We start from the raw sequence: 24,165 nt of genomic DNA on the forward strand, positions 1-24,165 counted from the left end.
TTTACCTTCCATTTCCTTCACTCCTAGTCATCAAAACCCTTGGGGTGTCCACAGGCAGAGTAGATAGAGAGAATTGTTGTCCTCATTGGTGATTTTTACCTGCCTTTTTCAATTGTGGCACCAAGGATACCGCATACTGTGTGTAACAGAAACAAACCAACCACACATTTAAGATGAGAGGCTAACACAGCTGATGCCATCTGAAAGCTTCCCTATACCTTCTAAAAGCAGATGATGTGAGAAATGACAGCTGTGCTAGAAGGACTTAGAAGTGACATGGAGATGATGAAGAGGAGATGATGTCTAGACAGAGAACTCAGTTGCAGATGCACAGAAATAAGTTTACCTTCAGTTGATGTTCTGATAAATATTAAACTGACCTAAAAGAAAACATTTGAAACCAAAGACTTGCAGGCAGTCTGGATACATAAGAGACATTTACAGTATTGTATAATATGTAGGTATAAAGCCAATTTTTCACAAATTACTGACTTGAATTTCTAGGATGTTACATATTTTTGTTAATCTTTTTGATTCGTCCACCTGTTTTGAGTTCTTTGTTAAGAATGTAGGTACATTTATACTAATAACAAAAGAAGAGACAGGCAGAGTGTTTCACAGAGCAGTTATGACTGGCAGAATTGCAGTTAGTTTTGTTAGAACCATGTGTGCTTGGGCATGGGATTTTTGCAAATGAGACTTGTCCCCCAACACTGCATTGGTTCGGGGTTTCTTTAACAATGGTCTGTGCTCCCTAATTACCCTCCTCCTCTGCATTTTGATCAAAGTTAGATTTGCAGTATTGCCCTGTCATAGGTGGCAGATAAGCTGCGTATCACTTTGCTTACAGTTAAATATTGTTGTTCTTAGTGGTTTATTTTAGAGTGGGTTAGTCCAGCACAACCCCTCTACAGCTATGAATTACATTAACGAGGGAGGTTGCTGATCTACCTGTGAGTAGAATGTCATTGGGCTGATAACAGGATTGATTAAATGATTTTGTGGTTCTAGGAGTGTGAACTGTATCTGTTCTTTTTAACAGTATTGCTCCATCTTTGACTGAGAGCAGTCTTTGTGTATTAAGAATAATTGTGATTTCACTACATATCAGAATGTTAAACAGATCACAGGGCAAAAATAAGAGCCCTCATCTAAATAAAAAACCTCTTTCATACCTGCCATTTGGGATGAAAAACCATGATTATATGACTGCTCTGCCCAACCTGTAGGAGAACCTCAAATATGATCACCATTCTTTCTTCCAATGTGTTGACTTAGAGATCCAGCAGACATCTGGAAGTCTCCCAGGGCTCTATTCACTAACTTCCACACTTTATTTATATACTATTTCTGTATTTGTATATATATATATATATTTATACACACACACACACTACAGTACCTACAGTATAGCAGCTAAGAACTGAAAACTTTCTTACTCAGGAATCAAAATTCATGCTTTTTCGAACATCACAGTTTTTAATTCCTGATTCATCTATATTAATAATATATTGTTTTCATTGAGTAAAGATAATAAATTGTATGCTATTTCTGAGTTTATTGTTACAAAATTGATGTCTTCTCGTTGCCAAAGTAATGGCAAAGGTAGTAATTAACAGAGAAACAGAGAAAACATTAAAATATTTACTGTCAAAATTAATTTTAATAATAAGAATGGAAAATGCAGAAGCTTCACTTACTTTCATACGTCACCTGCATTTTTGAAGCGAGATATTTCTTTGTCACCTTATTTATTTCTGCTACAATTTTTATCTCACTCTGATTGTTTACAAGTAGCGTGTGGAAAAAATGAGAGAGGTACTTCAAAAATATGCAGTCAGTAAAATAAAGCATTTTGAATATTGCATGCAGTGTATTTTGCATTCTGAATGCTGTCAAACAGCTCGTGTTCAAACATGTGAATAAATGGAGTGGGGTTTTTTTTCCTGCTTTTAGGGGTTGAACAACGTGATTGCGATAGACTTTGACTATAGGGAAGAATTCATCTATTGGATTGATTCCAGCAGACCAAATGGCAGTCGCATAAACAGAATGTGTTTGAATGGAAGTGACATCAAGGTAAGTGGGGATTCATAATGTCACCACTAGAATCAAGTTTTATGAGTATTTAAGGAAATGTGCCTTCATGGTTTTAACCCTGATTGTGAGGTTTTGGTCTAGGCATACCAACATAGCATGTCAAATTTAATTGCATTTGTATTTGAGTTAAACTCTTTATTACTTAAGTGACAGAATTGGCAGTTCAGGGTGGTTTACGGGATGCCAAAGAAAAAAGAGGTATAATTAGGAGTAAGGTGCATACACTGATGTCTTATTTCTTCAAATACAATTTTCCATGGTCTTCAGTTTGTTACTGCGTTCCCATTTCCACACAGCCTGTTTTCCCTCTGCATTGGAATAAGTTCATAAATCCACTACTAAGCATGTTTGTTGACCTATGTGAACATTTTTCCAGAATTTCTGATAAGAAATATGAAGTTCCTTTTTGCTTATTCTTTTATATGTGACCTTCTCAAACAAGGAACAAATGAGGGGTAACATATCCTATGAATTTTGTTCCCTCATTGTACACCAGTCCATTATGCAGAGAGAAACTATTTCTACTTTCATTTGCAGCTTAGTACATGGGCTGACACATCCTCAGAGCACACAGATTTCAGTCTTTTTTGAGGGTTAAGGTTTTGAACTGATTGGCATCAGTGAACCTTGCTTCCATCCTTCACACAGAAATATCTCTTCATAGACCTTCAAACAAATGTAGATGAGCATAAATTATGGCACTTGATTGCGTTGGGGTAAAACTAAAATCCAGCATGTACTCAAAAGCTCTAGGGAGTCCCTGCAAAGATTCTTCATGCAAAAAGTAGGAGATGCAAAGTGTAGGGTTAGAAATCCATTAAATAGTTAAATAATACCTACTGCCTTTAGACATTGCAAAAGGCATCCTATTCAGCTTCCTGTCCATTCTGCATGGATCTGTATTTTGTTATTTCAAGGAATGTGTTTAGAACAGAGGATGACCCCAGGCTTCTCCTTTCTAATCCTAAGTATTTCAAGAAGAACAAAGAATTTTTCCCGGTCAAAAAGTTGTGATTGCTGCATGGGAGAGTACAAGTGAAATTGTTTAAATATTATTTATTTTGTCATGAAAGAGAGGTTTTATGGTCAACAACCTTTTCCCTTGTTGAAGTATTAATTTATTTTATTTTCTTCCTATTTCTTGGTTTAATATTTACTATAAATATACCATTAGAGTAAACGATACTGTTTGGTATATTACCTAGGATTTCCCTCTTAGAAGGTAGCGTCTTTTCTGCATCCCAACTCTAGCCTTCCTGGTTGGGGAAACCTGATGACATCTCATTTTTCTTCTGCATCTAATCATGTAGGAGATATTTATACGACTGAAGCAAAAACTTTTGCATATAAATGTGTCCAAACATTAACACAATGTTTTGTGTATAGTAGCATAGATTCAAATGTTATTGGAAACTGCTATAGTAAGCTGGATCATGCACATTAAATGTCACACTGGTGAGCTCAGTGACTGGAATAAGCTTAAAGCGATCCTCCAAAGGAAAGGTCATCAGAATAGAAAGACTAATTGCTTTGGTTGATGTTTCTAGATAGTGAAGTTAAACCACTAAGTTTGGAGAGCTATCCATTTCTACATGAAATGCTCCAAGGTACATTGCAGCACTTGCTGCAATTGCACACTCATAAACCAGTGAAGCTGGTAGTGCTAAGGTAAAAATCAACTATTTTATTCATATTAAAAAAATGGTGAGTGCTTGGATTTAATTTTTTAAAGGTTTTATAATGTGATAAATAACATAATAACCTGAAAGGGTACTTTTACATATTCATAACTATAAAATTGGTTTAGTGTCTCACAGCATCCCTTCTTATCTTGAAGGCTCTTCAGTATCTTCAAATGTAAATACAATTAAAAATAAAATATTCAGTTTTATCTGATCAGGTTTATGCATTAAGTTTATATTCACCTGCACATGAATTCAGTGGTGAAACTTCTGATAACTACAGTCATAAACCCATTATTAATACATAAGAAATCTTAAATATTTTGACGCATTGCTTTCTCTGATTTTTTTTCCTAAGTTCTCATTGCACAGACCTAATCAGGACCTAATCAGGAATAGAATTAAGTCAAAATAGACCTTATCAGGAATAGAATTTTTAAGCCCAGAATAAGTTTGTCTCTAATATTCAAGTGTCACTCAACACTTATCATAAAGTACTCCTAGCTAAGCAAGATCAAATCATAAAATCATGATGAGATTCATAATTGTGTATATTTAGAGGAGTTTGTTCAAGTCTCAAAATTATTCAAGTCATCAAAAACCTTAAGAATAACACATCCCTGTCAGTGAAGAGCAGGCTTTCCAGTAGGTCACTACATTGTTTCTGTCTCAGATTATGCCTTAATAATGTACTCCTTTTGAAAAGTAAGGAATTGTTAGAAAGTTCCTTTTTTTCCTGCCATGCGAACGTTAGAAATGAAAGCACAGTATTTACTTTCCCTCTAGGTGTGTGTTTTCTGTTTGCCTGAGTTGGCTGCCCTTATGGTCTATCTGTCATGATGACATATGCCAACACTGTGATATTAAAATGAAATATATGCCAGTGTAGACTAGTGAGAGAACTGGTGAGCTAATAAGCAGACATGTTTGAGGGCATGGTACGAGGAGGGAAGGCTTAGCTCTATTCTGTTATGTGAAAAATAAACAGGATAGCAAAGAAAAAAAGGCTTTTTCATTTTATTTTTTTAAAATTAACACAAAAAAGATAATCAGACACTTAAGAAAAAAAATAGATAGATAGATAAAAAAAATCATTAAAATCTGGTGCATGCTGCAGGGAAGTTGAAAATTTGGTATTTGCTACATCATGATGTTCTCCATTCTCTTTTATTGTAGGGAAAGTGTCACCTTGTCTTAGCTATTTTAAGAAGTGTCATTACTTCAGTAGTGGTGTTGTTTAACAGGGAATAATACCTATTTTTGCATGTCATGTGTCACTGTATCATATATCCAACTTCTCAATATTCCTGCGTTACTAACTCGAATATTTATTCCCTTTTCCAATACTTAGATGAATATTTTATGCAAATTTTGCTTTTCTAGGTAGTCCACAATACAGCTGTTCCCAATGCACTAGCTGTCGATTGGATTGGGAAGAATCTCTATTGGTCTGACACTGAAAAGAGAATTATCGAGGTGTCTAAACTCAGTGGCTTATACCCAACTGTCCTGGTGAGCAAGAGAGTGAAGTTTCCTAGAGATCTCTCCTTAGATCCTCAAGCCGGGTATGTTGTAGACATTTTGCAGTAATTAATATTTAATCCCCATACAGTATTTAAATATTTTTAATAAAAACAGAAGATAGGAAATAGGAATCAGTTTTTATTATCTTTCAGCTGCACTGAATATCAGTAGTCTAAAATACATTGCCCATGTTTAGTACATCATCACTACCTATAAAATTGGTGTAATAGAAAGATGAATGTAGGTACTAAACCATGTTCTCTTTTATTTACTACGCTGTAAATGTTTTCTTTTGGTAAGAGAAAAGCAGATACTTTAAAAAAATCCCTATTGTTGAGAAATGTGCCTCTAAATAACAAAAAGTTCATATTATATGGAGACAATTTTTATGTTTTGTTCTTTTTACTCATTGAATTTTTGTTAGCACTCTTTTCTGTGTAGTTTCTACAGTAAATCAGGTCATTCAATTACCTTTTACCTGAAGAATTTTTTTTGATAGCTTTTAACCTAACACTATGAATTTTAAAAAGAAAAAAAGAAGAAATCATCTTTCCATTAACAAATCTATTTAATATTTGAATTTCACAGTCACAGAATAGTTGAGGTTAGAATGGACCACTGAGGGTCATCTTGTTCATCCGCAAGTGCTATAAACCTGTTGCACTTTTTTCTGTTTGCTTGTTGGGTTTTTCTAGGCATTTCTATTTGATCAAAACCAAATTAGCATTAGCGAGAGTCTCAAAATAAACCATTTAACCATTTCATGCCAGCATCTAGTTCAGATGATGAAAGATGTTTATATTCTTGAAACAGAAGATGCATAAAAACTTTGAGGTGCCAATGAGTGCAGTGCCACATTGGAGCTGTTGCTCCCTGGGTCTGTATGCCTCATAAACAGAAGCCTCTCAATTCACCAGGAAACAGACTTCTATATTAGCACTGTCCACTAAAACACCAGTGTATGTTTAATTGACAGTAATTGAAACCTAGTGTGTCTGTAACCAAATGTATTTTCTTAAATAAATATTTATGCTGCAGGAAAATTTTATGAGAAGTGCTACTTCTCAGTAGTAATAGTTATTATTTAGTCCCTGAATAAATAAATAAAGTACAGATCATGGAAAGTTTGCCCTCTGTCTTTTCATATCTGAATTGAATATGTAATCCTTGCTTTTTTTTTTTTTGAAACATTAGGGTACATCTGCACACATTGGATGAATAAAACTATTGCAGTGTCTTATGACACTCCTATAGGATAATGGCAAATTAATGACTTCTTTTCCATTTCTGAATTCTAATGCTCAATCATCTCAAGTGGCACCCACAGGAGAACATTTTTGTCTTAGTCTGGACTCTACATAAACCAAGAAAAGCAGTGTATTTCCTAGCAAAGAAATGTAACCTATCTACTTCACTAGTTTTAAGAGAAAAGCCTTTTTTTCCCAGATCTTAGAACCAGCACTGTGTTTTCTTGTAACTGTACCCTTTCTTCTCTGAACTTTGGCAGGGAGGATGTAGTCATTAAAACTATTCAAGATACTGATACATGGTATCTCTGGTTGCCTGGACATCCAGGACATGTTCATTGTGTATGCAGAAATCAGCTCTACAAAGTTTTTTCAGAGAGTCCAGTCTTCAGGAAGGTTTAGCTAGACACAGGTATAATAACCTTCCAGGGGTCTATATGAGCTGCATCTGGGTTTTTGAGAGTCTGTCCAAAACCTCTAGAGTAGAGGTATATCACCTTCCCAGACAGAAAGATCTGGCCTGGTGTAATGGCATACAACAGTACCAACATGCATCCATGTACTAAATAATAAGACATTTTATTTTTGAACAAACTTGCTCTGTATTGTGGCTAAATAGCATATTGAGGAGAAAAGTGGCACTCAGCTTTCCAACAGTATTTCTCTGTGGTTCAACTATTTTTAAGCCCTTTATGTGAGAAATTATTTTAATGTTTTGGAATTAGTAGTTCTTGAAGTGCAATTATTTATATCACATTACTATTAACAACAAAGTAAGGGTTTTTAGTATTTATTTTTTTAAAAAAAGTAACTGTATAATACAGTATTTGACATAAGTTTAGTAGTGAAGCCATTTTTGAAGGATATGAGATTCATGAATTCCAGTCTGGATGGTGCTTTGAATTCTAAGGTATCAAGACTAGGCAATTTAAATGCATTTTTTTTTTCTAGTTCATAATGAATTTAATCAAATAACATCTAAACTCCAAGAATGTATCTGAAAAATGAAAATAGAACAATTACTGTTTAATTCTTGTGATCATCTAAATAGATAAATAAATTATTGTTACAATTTTCCCATCTCTAAATGAAGCAGCTGCTCTATTTTGTTTTATAGATACCTATACTGGATTGATTGCTGTGAGTATCCTCACATTGGCCGTGTTGGTATGGATGGCTCCAGTCAAACAGTTGTCATAGAAACACAGATATCTAGACCTACAGCTCTTACAATAGATTATGTCAACCATAGACTGTATTGGGCTGATGAAAATCATATTGAGTTTTCTGACATGGATGGATCTCACAGACATAAAGGTTGGTCAGCAGGTTTTTCGGGTGGTTTTTTTGTTTGGTTGTTTTTTGGATATTTTTCAAATTGAAGATGCTGTGCATGTTATGTGTGATTACATAAAACTATATGTAACTGTACATTTTTACAACCTTTATCAATGCATTTTTTTTTTGCTTTTTAATTAATATTTTTAAGGTTGATTTTCACATTCCTTCCCTGTTATGCATATGAATAATTTTTTAAAATGCATCAGTACATGTCTGTGGGGAACAAACATCAAATGAAATCAGAAACTCTAGGAACAGACTCAGCAATCAAAGGCTGCCCTGTCCATTCTGTACTCTGGTGTATCATTGCAACACATCTTCTTGACCAAGTTACAAAGTCAGTGTAATTTGGTCATTATATGTGGAAGGGAATGTGTGGTGTGTGGCGGAATGTGGTTAAAATCAGCCTTTTCTCCAGCCTGAGAAAGCCTGGAAATGCCCATGAGTTACCTCAGCAGGAGTCAATAAGATCAGTATTGCAGATGTAATTTGGGGCTTTCTTGGTAAATGGATAAAATAATAACTTTTGAAATATTTATGTAATGCAGTAATCTTTATCTCTGTGTTCTGCTTCTCACCTGACAGATAATTAAAAGACTAGTATCTTTTATCTATAAAGTTGGTTTTAAGAAGAAAAAAGTTTTACACTATGATGAATAGTTCTCATATTCCAAAGGGTGTAATTAAAGATCTTTCACTTTAATTCAAATATATGAAATAGTATCAGTGTGTTTGGTTTTGGTTTGGGTTTTTTTGTTTGGATTTTTTTGGAGATGAAATAGTGTTACTTGAGCTCCCTTCCACAAGCTTTACTCAGACCTCAGAACTGCTGTTATCCTGGTAAAGCTCCATACGTTTGGGCTTTTTTTAGGTTTTTATCTCATACTGGGTGCCTCCAGGTTTTCACCAAACCAGAGTTCATGAAATAACTACTTTATTTTCAGATTGAAGCTGTGCTCTGAAGTCAGACAAACAAACAAAATTTCTCACCCCTGTATTTGTGAATACTAAGTTATAAATAGATAATGAACCCTTCAGTGACAGTTGCTTGAGGTGGTAGATTGGAGAGACTACAGCAATAGCTATGAGAGCTGTAAACATTCCCATTGATCTCAGCATTAACTTCCACGGTTCTGTAACGAACACAGGACAGTCGTAACCTGCTCACCTAAGCAGTACTTGCCCAGACATAGCCCCGAGTGCCGGCTGGATTCCTGCTGACAGTCTATTTTTCTGACAGATGAAGCAAAGCTCCGTACTCCTCTTGATGTTATTCCTTGTGCTGCTATCCTGCTATTTTGTTCTCATACAATTACTCTCTTACTCTTCTTTCTGGGTGTTTCAAAGGAAAGTGGTAAATAATGGCCAGTGTGTCTCTCTTAGCCCTAACCTGACTGCAGTGGTCAAACCTGTCACAATTTTGTCTTTCAATCTGAAAGTTTCAGAGTTTTTCCTTATCAAGAAAGATCTTCCTGTCACTAAGATAGAAGATATCTGCAAATTTCCAGTCATTGTCTTCGGTGTCCATCCCAGCCTGTGGGGATGGACTCTTGTCTGAGTGGGCAAAATCAGATTCAAATGCTTTTATATTCAGAGTTAATGCCTTCCACAAGGATGTGTATTCTTAGAGAATGAAATCTGTCACAAAGCCGCAGCTGGTCCCGGTGAAGAACAAGTGTTTCATACAACAAATTCTCTTGCTCATTCAACAGAGCACCACCACTGCTAGACTTAGACAGCTGAACGCACTCCTGACTCTGTAAAGAGCATGTCTGACTCCCTGAGTATCGCAGTGAGTCAAGTGGTACGGGATATTCCGTAGACTTTCGTGCCTGACAAGCTTTACTGTTAAAATTTGTGATTGAAAACTTAAAGAATTTGATACCAGTTAAGTACCTGAGGCAAGCTTCAAAAGTGACAGTGACTTTGTGTAAACCTGGAATCACGCCATTTTGAGGACACGGCTGGTTTAAGTACAGATGAGATATAAATATTGAAGCAATAGAAACATGCCTTGGGAGAAACATCCTGAGGTATTTCAGTAACGCAGGAAGATGATTTTCTCCTCAGTTAATGCTGTTTGTCATCTTCTGTCATCAGGAGCTTCACTCAAAATGTGATTATCAAACCAAAATCAAGTTGTAGAAAAGTTTCTGTGGATTAAACAAAGAAGTGATAGAATACTTGGGTCCCTGAATTGAACAAAACATGACTGTAGGTGCCCCAAAGGGTGCTTTGAGAATTTTGCAAAGCTTCTACATAAAGATCAATTTCTTTTTAATCAAAATCTTTTTCCTTCTCCTGGAACAAACTGCCAAATAAAATTTGCATGTCTACATGTTTCAGAACAAGACTGGAAATATTTTTGGAAGATAAAATTTAACCTTTGCAAACTAATTGTTGTAATAAGGGAAACTCAGGGAGGTTTAGTGGTTGGGGTTTAGAAGAAGTGAAACTGTGATCCTTTCTAGCTTTCAGATATGAGAAACTGTAATCTATGTTGATAAGCACTTAAATAAGATCAGTTTCATATCTTGTGATAACTGCTTCTTGGAGACATTGCTCACATGGATTTCATGGTCCATTTTCCTTTGTCACTTTTGACACGCTTTGTATTGTCAAAGTTAACTAAGGGTTGGTTGAATTTGTTCTTTCCTTTGTGTTTTCAAACGGAGAAGAATAAAGGCACAGATACAATGACCATAAAATACATACTCATGGAGCAGAGGAAAATGTCTAAATGGCAATCATGTGTGTGATGCAATTTGAAGTGCTACTTATCATAAGCTAAGTGTGTTTTCATCTTTTTCTGTGACCTTTGAGGATAAGGCCAGCATGCTGTGAGTTTTTTCTGAGAATAAGGGGTTTGGCATGTTAAATTACCTATTACAAAATATATCAGAAAATGCCAGAGAGATTTAACAAGACCCAGCAAATAAGTATCTTGTCGGAATGGGTGTCTCATAAAGAGATATTATGGAAAAGGAGAAAAGGACTGCAGTGTTCTGTGCTCTGTGCTAAACAGAACGATCTTAAGCTAATTATTGTCATGCTGTATGTTAAAGTTTTTATTCCTATCATTGGGACTTTATATGTATTTTGGCAATCTAGATCTTAGCCTTGACACTTTTTTGCAACAACTTGTTTGGGTTTATTTTTTTTTAAAGTATTCTCAAGATTTTTTTCAGGAAAAGAGAACATCTGCTGCTTTTTTTCTTGTAAAATTCCTCTGCGTTTCAGAAGAGAAATAGGCTTTTATAATTGTCAAGAGAGTCCAAGTAAGAACTTTGCAAACATCCTAACTAGGCCAGGAATCTTACAGTACTTGGGAGCTGCTCTTGGCGCTAGGGGCAGCAATGACCTTGCTTATCTATTTGAAGTTTAATGCTTGATTATGTAAACTGTCTTTAGAGCTTAGCCAATTCAGCACTGCAGCGTTCGCAAATGTTATGCGCGGTAAATGATTAAGCAAGCATTGAAGTACTAATCTGGCTAAGCACTAAGCTGGTTTACTTCTGTGAGCTTTAAAAAAAAAAAAATTAAAAAAAAATAAGAATTTGTCAGACTTAACAGCTGCTTTTGGTTCCCACTGCCCAGAAGAGATGCAAGCTTCACAGTTCCCTAGGTATCTGATTGCCTCATGCAGGTTTTCCTATCCTTCGGAGCTCTTAAAACCCAGAGGTGCCTACCGTTTTCTCATTTCACTCTTTGAAGATGAGATTTTCAGTATAATGAAACTATAAAAGTAGAATCTGATAGTCCAGTTTGGAAAGTACAGAAGCTTCTTTGAGCTGAGATTAGTCCTTAACTGTGTCGAGTTCTTTGATGTTCTGTACCGTAAGAACAAAAGTTGAGTGCTTCATTGCTTTGTCTTACAGGGACATGAAAATTAAGCAACGATAAAGTATTGAACCTTAAATGAATTATGTATCCGTAGATGGCTTCTTTAGCTGTAATATAGCTGACAAACTGTCCTATAATGTCCTATAGATTCCCCAATATCTCAATTTGAAGACAGCTTTTTTCCAAACTGGGCCTCTGAGTGCTTACAAACTTCAGGGTTGGTGTACGTATATGCAAGTATCAGGTATAAGGAGTTTCTTTTTTTAAAATTTTAGTAATTTCAAAAGTGCTAATTGTAAGGGCTTTTTAGCTAGTGAGTATTTATATCTGAACCCTGCCACCAGAATTTTGTATAAGAGCAAATCCAGTTATTTATTAAATTGCCCTAATGTAAAATAATCTACTATAGAAACTAATTCCTTTTGTACTTCTATTTTGATTTGTGAAGTCTAAAAAGAGGCTCTCACAGCAGACAAGACATAAGCAGTAGTTCTGATATTGCAATATTTTTTTTGCATCTTTTTTTGAGTCTGTAGAATTACTCATTACAGCCACATCTAATAGCACAAACTGATAATTGCTTTGCCTCCACTATTGCAATCTAGATTCAGTTTTCATAATTGTTCAGATAAAATTCTCCAATTCGTCTTCCTAAATCTGATTATTTTATTTTATTGTATTCTAGCTCTTTTAAAGGATAATATTCAGGAAAAATACACAGAGTCACCTATATTAAAGGCCATTCACACAGTTACATTACTCTAAGGTTCCACAGTCTCCAGTTTATGGAGCCCAGTATATGAAGATTGCCAACAGGTTGGTTTCTGTATCTTCCACTGTTCCTGTGATAATATGTCCAAATTTGGTTAGATTCTAAACCTCTGAAAATAATTTTTCTACATAAAAACTTCCAAACTTGGCAGAGATTCACTGGTAATGTCTATGGAGTTTCTGTATGAGCTGGATGTGCTCTGTGACAAATTTTAAGGGACAGGCATTGTTTTCCTTGAATTTGTTCCAGTCAGAAAGCAACCTGAATAGAGAACATAAAAATACCATTGTGTCATAGTGTCTCCCCCTGTGCATACCAAAGCAAACAAAACTGGGAGGCAAGAGGCGGCCTCTCAGTTTTGATGAAGAATTTTTGACACTCATTTACACACTATAAGTAATTCTACTCCACTAGTGACTTGTATATAGTTGAGAATAATTTAATCACTGAGTGACAGTGTACTTCTCTCTACTACTGTGGAGTAACTGAGAAGTAAACAACTGCTCACAGTGAAATTAACAAGGCCCAAACAATTTCTGAAGTGGGACAATAAAATATTTCAGTCCTAGATTTCATCAGCTGATTTTATTGGCAGATTTTGGAAAATATATTCATCTCTTCTCATTATATCATTATAAGTCCTATCTAACAGCTTTAATACTATAGGTACATTTGTGCCTTAAGATGGTAAAATTTAGTTTTAAGTCGAAATGTCCTGCTTTTGTGATAACACATTTGGAACAATTTTTCTGTGAGTTTATTATACTGACATATTCTCAGTTTTCACAATTTCAGTTACATTTTTTTCCTGGCAAAATGTCCTACCACTTAATGCTAGGATTTGTATCTTCCATAGTTACCCCAGTATGCAGGTATAATGTATATATTACATTTTTGGAGATAAATATGTATTCATGCACATATTGTTCTAAAAAATGTCTGTAATATCATCCTAAAATGTGTTTTTGGTGGTTTGGGTTATTTTCCTGTGAAATATGGCTTCAGTTAGTGTAATGTATTATATGAAAAAAAAAATTTCTGTTTGTTGAGATTGGCAGGATTGTTTTTTTTAAAATAAGTGTCAATTTAGTAAAAGTAATAGTGATTATAAAATGTCTCATCTTTTTTAAAAAATAGTGGTTTAGTGTAACATACGTAAAATTAATTACATCTCTCAAATTACATACTTTCTCACAAGCTTAATAGACAGAATCTTATAGTCATAATTCATTATTAATGTCATTGTCTAAGCACTTAAAATCCTTTATCAAAAGGAGAAATACTAGGAGTAAGTACAATCCAGAAATGAAAACAATATTGTGACATGGTAAATATTATTTTACAGTTGAATGTAAAATGAGGCAGAAATGGAACTACAGGAGTTCAAGTGGAAGATAGGACAGTATGGGCCATCAGGAGAGAGGATCAGCAATTTCCAAGTTTATTAGATTTTGTAGGTTTAATGACTTATTTTCTTCTTACATGTTCTTCTTTGATGCAGTTTCTCTTTGGAAGATTCTTAATTCTTCCTAAGATTTTTATCTTTGGGTCAAGATGTCAGTAGATTTTATTTTTATTTTATTGAAGTTCAACAAGTCAAGAGTTTCAGATAGTGGAATGCCAAATATTTAGTCTACTTTTTGCTTCTGTGTTTTGTTTTTTTGTTTTCCTATAAAATATTGCTTAACAACAATTCATTACCTTTAGCAGAAACTCTAGCTCATGTTTTAGGGAGGAGCATGACAGGTACTTTCATATCTTCTCTTCTTGTAGACTTTGCACAGGGGCATGTCAAGGTTGCTGCCCTTCTGGAAAGGAGGGGAGGGATGGATCTCCTTCTAGCTTGGAAATTTTAATCCAGCTTCAGATTGATCAGAAGCCAAACAGTGAAGAAAATCTAACCTTGGTGGACATGATAGAAGACATATTTTTGTAGTGTTGATTGGTTAGAAAAAGTAAGAATTTTCCTTTTGAAGGACACTTTTTTCTTGACATGTGGATTTTACCAGCTGACAATGAAGCTTGGGTTTTGGGGTTATTTTCCAAATAACTCTAGCTAGAGTATTTACTTTTACTTTGGGAATTTTTTGTTTTCCAGTAAGACCTGAGTGAAATTGGGCTTCATTTCTTCTGTCTGACTTCTTCAGTAAATGTATTTTATACTTAAGAAATCCTAAATGGCATGATTTTCACCCAGGAAATCAAATTAACATCTTGTCTGCGTAAGTAGAGGTACACAGAAAATATAAGGGAAACTAAGTTCACACAAGAGAGAAGTAGACATTTTTATCACGGATGTGACTTATACTATAAACATTTATATTCTTTGATAAAATTAGTACAAAATTCAGGAGACATGCAAATATAGATTTTAATTCTGTCCTTGCTTCTCATACGGCTCCATAATCATATTGTCTCTTACAGAGATATGAGGCTCTCCTTCCCTTAAGTTCATGCAGCACTTTATCTCCCTTTAGCATGTTATCTAATTACCATTTTTATTCGTGTTCAAGTATCTAATATTTCTTTTATTTTCCACTGCTTCTGACCATAGAATCACCTGTGTTGGAAGAGAGCCTTTAGATCATCAAGTCAAACCATAGCCTAACCCTGCCTAGTTCACCTCTAGATTATGTCCTTAAGGACTCCATCTACACGCCTTTTCAATAGGTGACTCCACTACCTCCCTGAGCAGCCTATTCCAATGCTTGACAAACCCTTTCAGTAAAGAAATTCTGCCTGACATCTAACCTAAATCACCTCTGGTGCAATGTCAAACCATTCACCTGAGAGAAGAGATCAAGCCCAACATCTCTGCAACCACCTTGCAGGTAGTTGTAAGGAGTGAGAAGGTCTCCCCTCAGCCCCCAGCTCCCTCAGCCGTTCCTCACAGGACTTGTGCTCCAGACCCTTCACCAGCTTCATCGCCCTCCTCTGGACTCACTCCAGCATCTCAATGTCTTTCCTGTAGTGAGGGGCCCAAAACTGAACACAGTACTAAAGATGTGGCCTCACCAGAGCTGAGTATAATGGAACTATCACTTCCCTACTCCTGCTGGTTACACTATTCCTGAACTGTTGCAAGACCCCACCTTTTTCCATTTTACTACCTACCTTTATTTCTTCCTCCTATTTTATGTAGTTTTCTGATAGACGTGCATTCCTTCTCTTTTCTACTTTTTCATCTTCGTTTTCTTTAGTCAAGCATGGTTTGGGATTAGAATTGAGTGCAGGAGAATCCATGATTCATCTAAAGAACCCACTGAAATACTAGAGGTGACAGTAAAAGGCATGTTAAAGAAGAAGGGGTTGCAAGGAGTCACCCATCTCTGATAGAAGGGGGCTGTGGCAGGAAAAGGAATCCCAAAACCAATTTTTGGGTGTAGTTTTTCTTCAGAATTGTTGAGTTGTTGAATATGCCCCCATAATGCATTTGAATGCACAAGTAAGAGCAACATCTTGAATATCAAAGTAAGTATCAGTTTGTATTATTCTTGAGTAAGATTCTGTTGCTGGCATGAAATGAAGCATTTTTTACTCGTACATGATGCATAGTCCATGTGCTGTATCTGAAAACTGGTATGTATGTTCTGAGACATACTGTATGATAAGCTGTAAGAATCTTGAGTCACTGAAATGACTATTTGGGACTCAGTGGAAGCAGTGAGCTAAGTAATACTGTTCAGGGGACGGTTTATGAAAGGGACTAATGGCATTTCCCACCTCTTCCCTCACACTGTAGCAGCTGCCTGCTGGATGGAGCTTGAGTCGGGTGGTGGTTGAGCAGTTACCTCTTTTCTAATTGAACAACCTCCAGCTGTAGTTGAGATTTCTTCATCTGAGACAAAAGTGTAATCTGCATGGGCTGCAATGGGTTATGGAAGGATTTGATGCTCTGAGAAAGAGTGGGGGGAAAAGCATGTGTAATAAGTACTGGTCTAGACAAATACAGACTGCTAGGTCTGTATTCAGTGGGTTATTGGTCTGCTGCTGGGGTGTTTTCTTATTCCTGCTGAGTGTTTTGAGAGATGGATTTGCCTTCAGTTTACTTCAACCAATATTTGAAGCTTTCAGAGAGGCTACAGGTTGACATTATTATGAGAAGCCTTAAAAGAAAAAAATAAATCTATTGAATACATAGGTAATTCTGCAAAGTAATTTGTACCAAGTGAGTGCAGTTGTCACAGCTGTGCATTAAAATCTGACTATTTGAATTCTCCATGATTTCACTGGTGGAGATCTGACCCTTATGTTGCTGTAATGTAATTTTTTTGTTTAACAGAATACGTTACTTTCTTCCAAATGGATTGTCAAATTGACATCTTGATTAAATGTTTTCAAATAGGTGATGGAGGGGAAGCAGAGGTTCTTATCACTCACCACTAACCTGGCTGTACTTTGAATTTGCAGAACATATTCCATTTTCACAGTGCTCACCAACGAAAGGAGAGCAATTAGTCTTGCTTTCTTTGTTTAAAACTGTGATTCACACCATAATGTGTGCTGTGAGGTTAGTAATTAGTATTGCGATTTATAACTAATGTATGTCATTTATGAAGAGGTAGATCAGTAATGCAGCTGAGGTTCTCTGGAAGTTAAAGGAAAGACTGAAGAAAGTGGGTGTTTCTGCTACATACATTTATGATAAATCAGTAGCTGTCACTGCCTGAAATTTTGGAAAGCTTGAAACACTGATGTCTTCAAAGGCCAAGATAAAAAAAGCGTGAGAGACTATTTTACTGTTCCATTAGAAAATAAGATGTAAAAATTCCTTCACAGTTTTGTGGTTTTGGCTTTGGGTTTCTGTTTTTTTGGTCATTTGTAGTTGATGTGAAATGTGGATTTTGTAACATATTACGTGTCAGTACTTCTGATATTCCAGTCTTTGTAATATAACAGCAGTTAAAGAAAAATAATACTAAGCTATGATAGAACTGTTCCTCAAACAGTGAAGTAAATCAGAATCAGTTGCCATTGAGTGCCGTGTTTTCTCTCAATCTTTGCACATATATCAACTGGAAGAAAAGACATTGAGTTTTATGGTCACATTAGAAGAACTTTTATATTTTTATGGTCAACTTATAATTTTTTATGACAAATAGCTGCATCCACTGGGACTCTGTGTTTTACTTTACATATATTTTTATTTACATTTATTTATTTGTACTGTTTTATTGAACACAGTCCATTAATTTCTTCCTTGATAGATTTTTTTTTAATAATATAGAGGAAATTTTATAGTCCCATCAGACTATATATATGTGTGTGTGTAGCTTTTACAGTTATAAACAGGGCAAGCTTCTGCAAGAATTAGATTCAGGTTTGTGTTGCTCATTACTTAATGAAAAGTTACCTTTAATGCAGAAGCCCATTAGAATTATAAAGTTACTCAGAAATCATGGCAGAACAAACTAAACCCTAGTCTACGAGTGTTTAAACCTTTGAAACTGTGCCAGTAGTGGAAAATTCAGGTTTTAGAAACAGATACACTCTTTTATACTTCTTTTAAAGAATGTAAAGTATATTTTACATTGTGTTTGATATTGTGGGTGGTTTTTTAAGATAATTGGAAGATTTAAGCTTCTAAGCCTGTTGCTTACAGAATTTGTTTTAAAATATAAAATATATTTGAGTCAATGAACAGTTTCCTGAAATGTGTTACTCTACCTGTAGTATTTAATGTTTTACACACATATAAATTAGCTTCCCTATTAAAAAGGTGTGATGGCATCTTGAATCTTCTTCAGTTCATGAATATAAAGTTTCATCTGGGTTCTGATGTATGTGTACTGTGTTGAAACCAGGATGAATCGTATGGCAACCTGCAGACATACATACAAACCACAGTAAGCATTTACTCCTACATCTCTGCTCAGGGTATGGTGTTTACTTGTAATTCCTGCATGGCCAAAAAGAGGAGGACTGCTAGACATATTTTTTGTTGCTGGGGAATAATAAAGACAATCAAAAGTAATCTTCCTATGTAAATCCTCTTCATGTGCATTTAGTCTTTTACATGCCCATTTATTCTCATTTCAATCTTAACTGTGATGAGAATAAAAGAAAACAAACAAAAAAGCATATTTATTTTATTTAGAAAGACTGGAGTCGTGTCTTTGACATCTTTAATTTGATGTCCAAAGTAGCAGCAAGGCTCATAATTTATACAAGCAGTTATTTTTTCCAGAACTCAACCAAAAGTAAAATAAATAGCTTTATGGATAGCTTCAGGGTTTTGCTCAGAAGTAGCAGTTTCTCTTTCTGCTCTTCCTCCCTGCTTCTTCTGTCAGCCTGGTTTGGATTTCTCATTAGAATCTGTCCCTTAAATCAGGGGGGAATTTCCTGACATTTTCCAGATGTACCTAAAATTCCTGCTTTAATTTTTGTACTCTGCCACAATTGTATGACGTAGAGACTACACAAAAGCTTTCCATAGCAAATGCTTGTAATCTGCCCATATACCTAAGTCCCCGTATCTAAAGAGGACACTGTGGATTGTACCTAGATGGACTCAAAATCCTGTGGCAAATATATTAGCAGAGTACAGGAGGTAAATGACTTAAATTCCATGGGGTGACTGGAGAGAGCAGCAACAGAGGAAGTCAGAATGAGTCCTGGTTTTCAGAGAGCTCCTGAAATACTGGACAGTGTCTCAAACCAAAATGTCTTTCTTACCGAGCATGCATGTACACAGGTCTTTAATTAACAGTTTTGGAATAATTAAGAATTTTCATTTCCTTTTTCCAAATGTCATGAATCTCTACATTTTATGATTCCTTAATTACAGTAATCTGGTGGTAAGCATAAGATACTACACTTAGTATTCCCATTTAATAATTGTAATAAAGCATTTTAAAGATCTCTAAATCTATGGATTTCTATAAATGAAATTTATAGAGATGCATGCCTTTTCTGGAACAGTATAAAGTTGAATTCGTTGTTATCAAAGATGTATTCAGAGCTTAAGGAATCTGTCAAGAAGATTGAAGGAAAATCACCCATGTGAAGCAAAAGGACATTAAAAAGTGGTAATGACTGGCATTTGCCTGCTTAGGCTTGGTGTTTTCCAGAATCTGGGAGGTTTATCTTTCTGTTTCTTCTGATAAATCCAATGATAAGAAAATGAGGAAAGAGGAAAAAGAATCAGCATAGTGAAAATACCTGTACATACAATTTCTGTATTGGCTTTTTTTAGACTTAATCTGTTACTTTGGTGGAAAAACTGATAGTAATGGTACTTGAATTCTGGCCTTTCTCACTCAGAGGAACAGGATAGCAACAATTATCATGGGGAGGCATTCACTTCTAGATGGCAGACTCTCATTTCACAATGTGATTCTACAAATAAGGGAAATTATAATTTTTTTCTCGAGGGTTTTTTCTGTACAGAACCATGGCAAGGTTGCCTACATTCTGAGTGCAAATATTAAGATTTCTTTGCACTTTGAGAAGTTTCTCAGAAATGTTATGCAGCTCTTTAAAAGAATATCCCACTGTTATTTCAGTATGATGGCTATGCTATGTATAAACATGGAAGAAGGGAGGTTTCCTTGACTTTGAGTATGGTCTCCCCTACACTGGAGTTCACTGTCGACAAGACTATCTTATGTATAAGTGAATTTGCCCAGTTGTTTTTCCATATATTCAGTATCAGTCATCAGTTGTCAGTAAATTATGGAACGTTCCATCTGGAATTTGATATCTTCCTGCTCTAATTGAGTGCACTGCAATTAGAAAGATAAAGCTATATTCATCTAAGAATGCAAGGTAAAGGTGTTAAGGACATACTGTTTAAAATTGGCAGTCTCATCTGCACTGATCTGCTTTTTCATTTCTATCAGTTATTAGAGTGATTCAGCAATTAAAAGTTTATAATTTACAAATTGTAATTTACAAATTGACCATTGCATTCAGATATGTCCTGTGACATTTATTATTGCAGCTATATACATTTAAAAAAACCAAAAAAAACTAACAGTAAAATAAAAGATACTCCAAGGCTTTTTATTCCTTTCTGTCCTTCCACCCTTTTTAAAATGATGCTGATTCATGATTTTGTGATACTGTAACAATGGGATATTATCATTGCTTTGTGTAATTTATTCTTTGTAATTGCATGGTTGGTTATACTAGGAATTAAGCAATAAGCCCTCTTACTGCTGTGTTTGTTTTAATGCAAAACTCTTTTTTTCCCTCTCGTCTCTCTTGTCAGTATATTTTGGAAAAAAATCCCAAACTATTAATTGCCTTAATGGGTGTTAAATATATGCATCTGAAGATGTATTACCTCACATTTTGGGTGGTTTGTAATATCTCTTAATCCCCCGAAACCGCAAATTAATACTGTCCTTCTGTAACAAATAGGTTAAGTTATGTCTGTGTTATATACTACTTTAAAACTTGACATGTCATTGGTTTGGAATCTGGAGGTGATTTTTGTTAACTGAAATTCTTTCATTTGTCTTAACACTGATTGGGCCAACTAATTCTAAGGAAGCAGAGCTCACACCCCATCCATCTTTATCGTAACCGGTAATAAAGAACCCTCTAGGCTTGACATATTGTCATGACAATTATTCTCAAGACATTATATAGCACTTGTATCTGTCAACTCATGCAGTATGGAATATTTTAACTGGCAGGCTTCCAAGAGTGAACATTAATCTTAGCATTTCTTCTTACAGTCCCTAATCAAGATATTCCAGGGGTGATTGCACTAACATTGTTTGAAGACTACATCTACTGGACAGATGGGAAAACCAAATCACTCAGCCGTGCCCACAAAACCTCTGGATCAGACAGACTATCGCTGATTAACTCATGGCACACCATAACAGACATCCAGGTGTATCATTCTTATAGGCAACCTGATGGTAATTATTCTTTCCATGCTTGCCATGCTGCATGGTCATTTATTTCACTTGGTGGCTAGTTGCTGAGTTAATGCAAGTTCATTAATCTGCAGTGATTTATTTTTATTTATTTTCTATCAAATTGTGGAAGTTTTCAAATTAGCATTCTTAAAGATGAGTCTGTTATTAATTTTCTAAGTATATCCAGTATTAAATAATTGTTTGCTGGTGATAACTCAATGAGGGTGCTTTAAAATTAACCCAGATACTGACTGGAAGTACAGAGCTGTTAAGTTGCATTACAGTACAAGTTACCAGTTATCAAGATGAGAACAGTGTGTTATGAAAACATTTAACCTTATTATTTGAAAAAAAAAAAAGCAAGTGTTAATAATACAGAAGAATACTGTTATTTAGAAACTTGCTGGGCTGAGGGAATGTCAGAGAATGTAGGCGTTATGATTGTTTCTGATCTCCTGATGTCCCTGTATTTGAATTGTAAATGAGTACAATTTGGCACTTGACCTAGATAAGCTAAATTTATGTCTCATTATTAAAAAAAACCCCACCACACAACCAAACCCTAGTGCTTTTTTCTTATTCTTTCAGCACTGTATCTACATCCACAGTAATAATTAATTTTGCAGGCAAAAGAGAATAGCTTAAAGGCAAAAGGAAAAGGTTGCATGTTACTTTTTTTTTGAGAAATTCCATTGTAAAAATAGTATATGAAATACATTTTTCTTCCTCTGTAAAGCAGGAACCCTGAAGTATAATGAAATAATAGGGACTGATATTCTTTCCCTATTCTGTCCATAGTGTCCAAACATCTGTGCACAGTCAACAATGGTGGTTGCAGTCATTTATGCCTTCTAGCCCCTGAGAAGATGTATACTTGTGCCTGTCCCACCAATTTCTACCTTGCTGCGGATAACAAGACATGCTTATCAAACTGCACTGCCAGTCAGGTAAGCACATATGTATGGAGGGGAAAGTGTGTGGGGATTATATTTTGCGGTGTTTCCACCTTCTTTTAGGTAATGAATGCTGGTGCCCATGAAATGTGGAAGCATCAGGCAAAGGAGCTGGAAACTACGTAACTCATGGGTGCATTTAAAGTGTTTCATCTTTAAGGCTATTAGTTGAAAATAGACTTGTAAATGCCTGATTTCCAGAGAATACAGAACTTGTTCCCTTACAAATGTGGATGTTTCTGCCACTAGAACAAATACAGCGAATAAAACCATAAAAATTGCTTTGGAAAAAACATGTATATAAAATATGAAACCTAAAAATACGAAGTGTATATAACAATGATTTAGGGGTATTCATGCTAGATAGGGTTAAATTAAAAACAGTCTAGTAGCTAAAATGCAATTGGAAGAATACACAATTAATTAACAATTGCATCAGTTAAAATATTGTATTCTTTATGGGAGGTGGATTCCCTAGTACTCGAAATAAATATTTGGTGGGTTTTTTCTTAAAATATTAAGTAGATTAGGTAGAACATGCTGATTCCTTATAAGAAAGAAATAAGACTTTGATAAAAGTCTTTGTCTGTTCTACCCAGACAATTGGTAACAGTACTTATGGCCTTTAAAAGCTTTCTGACAGCCCAGTTTTTCTAGTAGTCCAGTTTTATTATATGTATGCTAATGACCTCTTAGAGTGTTCTATGCCATGATGTCTTTTGTCTGTGCTCATTAAGGAAAAGATTTTACTTGAACTTTTTTAGGGAACAGTGGTCACATTAATAAATTACGTGCAGTTTCATTCAAGTAATAGTGTTAGTTCAGAAATCATCCCACTATCATCTTCTGTTCCCTGTTTGATGTGACTTTACTTCATTTGTATCTTGTATGTTTAGCTTGTTTCTTACTTTCCACTAAGTGATCAAAAATGTGTAAAAAAACCTTGTAAAATGAGAAATTTCTTACCTGTTTCCCCCTCTATATGGCTTCTCAAGTTTCTTTGGTTAAAAAAAAACCAGTGATTTTTCCTTTCTTTAAATTTTCTTTAAATGTCACTGGAAGCTTATTCCACCGTGAACTTCTGTGCTAACAGTTGTTTGAGTGGCTCTAGTCCTTTCTAAATTGTTCATTGTTAGACTGAATTAAAGGCTAACATCACATCCTGCATCCTCCAGTAGCATATTTTATGGCTTTTGGGTTCTGTAAGAGGGAGACGGGGGTTAAATAAAAGAACCTGCCTCACACAGTTACAAGTTGACTTTGGTTGTTAGTCATTTTCTTCCAATTTTGCAATCTGTTTACTCTCTGGTAATTTGTCAGTCTAATGACATCAGATGCAGGGATCAGTGGCAAAGAAAAAAATACTTTGCCACTTAATATTTTCCACTTATGCTGTAAAATCAAAGCTGTTCCTATGGTGCTCTTGACAACATGTCCACTGTTAACCTTTCTGAAAAGTACTTGGATGGCTGATAGGCTGGTTTTACTGCCCTGCAGGCTTTCAGATGTCTTTTGAGGGCTAATCCGACGTGAGAAATCTTTTAGTACAAACTCATCAGATTCTGGAACACTAATACATCATTCAAGGCCGTCTGAGGCACACCCTTATGACTTTGACCCCCAGTTTTGCATACAGACAGGCTCCCCAGTTTAGAAAGGAGCATTGTCATGCAGAGCATAACCACATCTAAGGATCAGCACCCATCTCCCGGAGTTATATTTGTAATGTCAGTTTGACAGCCTGAAGTCCCTTGCGGTGAGCAGGATGAGGCCAGCACCTTAAGCAGCAGGGACACTTAAGTTAGCACATAGGAAAAAAAACCCAAAAGC

General features: G+C 35.4%; 1 protein-coding gene across 1 annotated transcript in view; it reads left to right on the plus strand.

The window, feature by feature from the left end:
- LRP1B (LDL receptor related protein 1B) overlaps positions 1-24,165 on the plus strand; it is a gene marked incomplete at both ends in the record, with an annotated part of 709,648 nt that overhangs the window by 598,939 nt on the left and 86,544 nt on the right. Inside the window, 5 exons of the mRNA XM_084264363.1 lie at positions 1,957-2,079; positions 5,166-5,347; positions 7,671-7,870; positions 21,194-21,382; positions 22,181-22,329. Of these exons, the coding sequence (XP_084120489.1) occupies positions 1,957-2,079; positions 5,166-5,347; positions 7,671-7,870; positions 21,194-21,382; positions 22,181-22,329 (843 nt within the window). The remainder of the gene's footprint in view (positions 1-1,956; positions 2,080-5,165; positions 5,348-7,670; positions 7,871-21,193; positions 21,383-22,180; positions 22,330-24,165) is intronic.

This window comes from Gallinula chloropus, assembly GCF_964237585.1.
Source record: "Gallinula chloropus genome assembly, chromosome: 5".
Classification (NCBI taxonomy): Eukaryota; Metazoa; Chordata; class Aves; order Gruiformes; family Rallidae; genus Gallinula; species Gallinula chloropus.